The sequence below is a fragment of the Bison bison genome, unplaced genomic scaffold (genome assembly GCF_000754665.1).
Source record: "Bison bison bison isolate TAMUID 2011002044 unplaced genomic scaffold, Bison_UMD1.0 scf7180017864172, whole genome shotgun sequence".
Lineage (NCBI taxonomy): Eukaryota > Metazoa > Chordata > Mammalia > Artiodactyla > Bovidae > Bison > Bison bison.
Genome location: NW_011494744.1, coordinates 1,901,963 through 1,908,019, shown reverse-complemented (window position 1 = coordinate 1,908,019; position 6,057 = coordinate 1,901,963). Strand labels below are relative to the sequence as shown.

The following is a 6,057-nucleotide window of genomic DNA, read 5'->3' as shown; positions in this document are numbered from 1 at the left end:
TTTGGGGGCATTTAGACAACTGAGCGACTTCACTTTCACTTTTCACTTTCATGCATTGGAGAAGGAAATGGCAACCACTCCAGTGTTCTTGCCTGGAGAATCCCAGGGACAGAGGAGCCTGGTGGGCTGCCGTCTCTGGGGTCGCACAGAGTCAGACACGACTGAAGCGACTTAGCAGCAGCAGCAGTAGCAGATGACATTTAGTTTTCTTTCCTGAGAAATTGGATTGATGATAGAACTATTAACAGGAATAGGAAGTAGGAAGAACACTTGGTTTAGTAGGAAGATATGAGTTTAATGTGCTTGTTGGTGGACTGGAGATGTCTAATAGCTGTTAGAATTAAATATTTAGAATTTATAGAGGTCTAGCTAGAGATACAGATTGAGAATAGTCAGTGAACGTAGTGTTTGAAGTCAATTGACTTGAAATTGCCCTAGAGAGCTAGAAGAAAAAATTGAAGGATGGAGATAGAAGGAAAAAGAATCCAGAAGGATTTCTCATAGATAAAAGGAGAACAAAGAGAGAGTGGTGTTAAAAGCAGAAGAAACAGAAGTAAGATAGAATGAGAGATCATAGAATTATTTAGGAGATACTCCATGATATTATTGACAGCAGTTTCAACAAAGGAATAGGGGTGGGAATTAGATTGTAGTAGGTTTGGCTAGGGAAGGACAGAGGAGGCAGCTGCAGGGCACAGAAAATTGTAGGAGGACTTTTTTGTTTCCTTTAGTTGTTCTTGTTTTAAAGATGGGAGGCAATTTAGCAAGTTTATTTAGTGAAGAGAAAGGAGGTAGTGGAAGTTAAAAATGCAATAGAGTGAGTAGCTGATCCATGGATCAGTTCCTTCAGGAAGAGATAGGATCAAGGCCAAAGATGAAGAGGTGAGCCTTGAAGGGGAAGAGGGACAACTCTGATGTGAGCAGAAATGTTTGGTCCTAATATGGTTTTGATTTCAGTGGATTTGGAGTTGCAAAGGAATAAAATTTTGGAGTGTCTATTTGATCATTTTTCCCTGTACCACAAAGTCAGCGTTGAATTGAAAGTACAGTGTTTCAGACAGCATGTATTCTCTTTTTTTCTTCTATCTTATTTAGAGACTGCTTCCCAAGACGCAGTTATGTGGATCAGTAATCTTGAACTTTTCCTTCAATTCTGACTTGTAATACTTTTTAAGGTTAACAATGTAATCCAGACTGAAAAGAGAGAGAAGAAATGGAAAAATAATTCCAGCTTCATAAAACTTTCTAGACTCTTTTTTTAACTGGTGCAACTTAGTAGAAAGGCAAAAGGACATCTTTTTTTCATACTATTGAGATGGCATACAATTTGATATAGTGATCACTTCAAACAGTTCTCTAGTATTCTGAACTTTTAAAAATGAATATCTTTAATTATTTTACTTGTATATCTGCTTTGTGTGTGTGTGTTTTAGGGTTATGGTTTTCCAGTGAATCGACTTTTTGACCTTTTATTTGAAATAAGAGATCAATACAATGAAACATTGCTTAAGAAATGGGCTGGAGTTTTCAGGTTAGTCTAAGCCATGGTACCTTAATGTAAGAAAAAAATTGCCAAATTATGAAGTAATTGTTTTTGCATTTAGCAATAAAATTGCTTATAATTATATTTTTATTGTGGTAAAATATGTGTAACTTAAAATTGACCATTTTAACCTTTTATGAATGTATAGTTCAGTGACATTATGTTCACACTGTTGAAACCATCACCACTGTTCATCTCCAGAACTTTCTTATCTTCCTAAACTGAAACTCTGTACCAATTAAACAGTCCTTCCCAACCTCTTTTTCTTCTGGTTCATCCCGGAAATCACCATTCTACTTTGTCTTTGAATTTGACTACTCTAGTTACTTTATATAAGTAGTTCGTACATTGTTTGGGTTTTGTGTCTGAATTTGTTTGGTTTTTTTGGTCTGGTTTATTTCACTAAGCATAATGTCTTCAAGGTTTATCCATGGTGTAGTAGTATGTGTCAGAATATCATTCCTTTTTTAAGGCTAAATAATACTCCATTGTGTGTATCATGTTTTATTTATCCATTCATCTACTTATGGATATTTGGGTTGTTTTCACCTTTTGACAATTAATGAATAATGCCACTGTGAACTCTGACAAACAGTTATCTGTTTGGGTCCCTGTTTCAGTTCTTTTGGGCATATACCCAGAAGTGGAATTGCTGGATTATATGGTAAATAATTTTGAGGAACCTCTATTCTGTTTTCCACAATGGCTGCACCACAGGTACATGACTTATTTCCAGCCTCTCATTAAGATGCCAGAGCCATTTATCAATTAGATATTCATTATGTACTGCCCAAACCATATCCTTCTCTTATGTTCCTTACCTCTGCAGATGTCTGTGATGAGGTGAGATATATATCATTTGTCCATTTTCCTTATCTAGAAACCACAGATTCGTTAGGATTATACTTTCCCTCATAATCCTCATTTAGTTTGTAAGTCCCATCTATTCTACTTCTTAAAAACTGTTTCTGCCACTCCCTTTCTGCCTCCACAAATACAGCTTTAATTCACATCCTCATCGCTCTTTATTGGGATCATTCAATCTTTCTACCTGGCCTCTCTCTGTTCATTATTGTCTTTTTCTTTGTTTTTCCTCCTACTATGTGAAATTCTTCCTATCATATTCCTCTGCCTAAAACCTCAGATGATATTCCATTGCCTATAGGATAAAATCTGGGTCTCAGTTTGTCCACCTGCCCAGCCTTATTTTAAACCATGTCCCTTGCATACTTTATACTCCAGTAATACTGCATACTTGTGGTTTTATTCAGCCCCTCCCCACAGTCGTACTTTTTCATGCCTAATGTTTTTGCATGTTATGGTCCATCCTTTGGAAATGCTATTCTCCCATAATCTCATTAGACGTGTTTCGTTTTATCTGTAAAACCCCTACACAGCCCATAGCTTCTCTGTAAAACTTCTCATGAGATATCCCCCACCTAGTCTGTTAAAGTTAGTTGCTTTTTTCCTTTGTCCTATATCTGAAACTTGTACCTCATTTATTGTCTGCATAACATCATTATAAACATAATCTGTTTGCATATCTCTCTCTGCTATTAGGCTTGAGAACAAAGATCTTGCTTTTATCTTCATGGGGGTAGAGAGTTTTCATTATAGTTAGCCCAGAGACTAGCACATAATAGGTGCTCAAGAAATACTAATCAGACTGAATTATTGATGATAAAGAAGTTGATTGGACAGCAGGTATATTAGTAAGGCTGAGTTAAGCTACTAACAAAAGTACACAAAATCTCATTGGATAAACATAGGCATTTTATTTCTCACACAGAAGTTTATAGTGGGTCTAGTAGTCCACGACTCAGGCTTTTGCCATCTGTGATTCTACTTTCTCGACATGGGGGGTCTCTCCTGTCACCATGGGACAGAGGATCACACAGTTAGCTCATAAATGCTTTAGACTTAAAGCAACACATGTAGCTTGTGTTCACAGTCCAGTGGCTGAAACTAGTCATATGACTGCCTGTTTGCAAGGAAAGCACATAGATGTTTGGTGAGTAGTAAATGTGTCTGCCTTACTAAGTGTAAAAGCTGCTTTTCTAAGTACAGCATTGTGAGAGACAGACAAATGGAAGACATTGTTTTCATCTTCAAGGAGCTTATGATCTAGTTGGAAAGAGAACACAAAAGACATGGAACTTGAGAGTTGTTCCTGTTAAGAAATATGACTGGGATACTCTTCAACTCATTTTTAGTTGTAGTTAGTTCATTCAGACTATATCATGTTGGGAACTGTTCTAAGGAATTGAAGTACTGAAGGATGTAAAATAAACAGGTAGAAAGAGGATCACACGTTAATTTTGAAAGACACTTATTTGATACTGGATTTTAGAATTCTGAGTGATTAGGCACTGTTTTCCTATTTATACCCTTAACTGACAAACAAAAAATTATTTTGTAATTATTGGGCTTTCTTATTGTTCTATAGCACTCTATTGGTGTATTTTCTAATATTAAATTTTCAATTCTGTCTTCTTTCTTAACAGGGACATTTTTGAAGAAGATAATTATAGCCCCATCCCTATTGTTAGTGAAGAAGAATATAGAGCAATCATAAGTAAATTTCCCTTTCAAGATCCAGACCTTGAAAAGGTACAACTTTGTTCTTACTTCAAGAATTTTCTTCAAAATAAATTAATCAGTAATACATTATATTAACCTGACATTGTGAGAATAGCTTCTTTTGAGGCTTTTGTTGTTACTGTTGTGTTATTTGAGAAAATTAATTATGTTTTTGTTAACTTTTAAAGATTATGTTACTACTACTGTTATTTTGGTGAGGTTAAGAAGGGACTTTTCCTGGGGCTACTAGGAGCAGTTGTCCCAAATGTTAGGTGGATTCCCAGAGCAGGTGTTACAAATGTTGGGTGGGTTCCAAATTAAACATGTTGAGTAGATTATAGGAATAAGAGAATTTTGTAGGGAAAGAGAGAATTTCTATGAAATTTGCATTACTGTGAAAGATCTTAATTATAATTTTTTTTTTCTAGAAATGTACTCATGTAAAAAAGTTTGTCTGGGTTCAGTAAGAGGTGTATGAAGGTAATAGTCATCTGGATTTTTTTCTGAAGTAAGAATGTATATTTTTGGAATTAGGATGTGAACAAAAGATAGGATAGAGAAAGGAAATTTCTTTTGCTGAAATGCTGAAATACTGAAATTTCTTCCAGCATTAGAATATTCTGTAAATATACCTGATTGCCCGTGTGTGTGCATGCACACAAAAACACACATGCTTGTACCAATCCAGTATCTCTGGGTAGAATTAGATCTTATGAGAAAAGGATATCGTATTTCCTGCTCATATCACCTTTTTAGTTCTCCTCATTCTTGATATTTTCCCTTAATCTTTTTTGTTATTTTTCCAACACTTTATAATTTAGTTCTTTTCTATATTTTTATCCCTTCATAATGAACAAGAGTGAATTCTCAGTGAGTTGTGTGAATTGTGACTGTAAATTTTTATGTAAATATAATAAATTTTTATTAAAATTCTATGTTATATTCATTTATACATAGACAAAGCAAATTATGTGTCGTTTCAGTTCAATTGCTCAGTTGTGTCTGACTCTTTGTGACCCCAGGGACTGCAGCACTTCAGGCTTCCCTGTCTATCATCAGCTCCTGGAGCTTGCTCAAACTCATGTCCCTCAAGTCAGTGATGCCATCCAAGCATCTCATTCTCTGTCATCCCCTTCTCCTCTTGCCTTCAGTCTTTTCCAGCTTCAGAGTCTTTTCCAGTGAGTCAGTTCTTCGCATCAGGTGGCCGGAGTATTGGAGCTCCAGCTTCAAATTATGTGTTCAGTCGCTCAGTTGTGTCCAACTCTGCGACCCTATAAAACAGTTAGAACTGGACATGGAACAACAGACTGGTTCCAAATTGTGTGTAACAGTCACTAAATATAGGACCAATTAATTAAATGCATAGCTTTTAGATTATAGCTAATGCTGCCATTGCATATACCTAATTGTATTCTAAATACACACAGAAGACCAGATTAATTATTCTATTTCTGTATTTTTGAAGCCCCAATCAAAGATCCTTGTCAGGAAATATTATAAGAATATGCTTTGTCTCATGGCTTGGTTTAGTTTTAGTTATTGGTAATAAATGTGTTCAGGATATAGCATCTGTAAAGAGAACACTAGGCTTCTCTGGTGGCTCAGTGATAAAGAATCCACCTGCCAATGCAGGAGACACAGGTCTGTTCCCTGGGTTAGGAAGATCCTATGGAGAAGGAAAATGCAATCTACTCCAGGATTCTTGCCTGGGAAATCCAATGGACAGGGGAGCCTGGCAGGCTGCAGCCTATGGGGTCACAAAAGACACTGGGACGACCCAGAGGGATGGTATGGGGAGGGAGGAGGGGGGAGGGTTCAGGATGGGGAACACATGTATACCTGTGGCGGATTCATTTTGATATTTGGCAAAACTAATACAATTATGTAAAGTTTAAAAATAAAATAAAATTAAAAAAAAAAATCCCCCCCCCCCC

General features: G+C 36.3%; 1 protein-coding gene across 4 annotated transcripts in view; it reads left to right on the top strand.

The window, feature by feature from the left end:
* Positions 1–6,057, top strand: part of EXOC6 (exocyst complex component 6) — a 194,042-nt gene that overhangs the window by 82,577 nt on the left and 105,408 nt on the right. For all 4 annotated transcript variants that reach the window (XM_010842197.1, XM_010842194.1, XM_010842196.1 and 1 more), the window contains exons 13-14: positions 1,434–1,531; positions 4,048–4,153. In XM_010842197.1, coding sequence (XP_010840499.1) covers positions 1,434–1,531; positions 4,048–4,153 — 204 coding nt within the window. The remainder of the gene's footprint in view (positions 1–1,433; positions 1,532–4,047; positions 4,154–6,057) is intronic.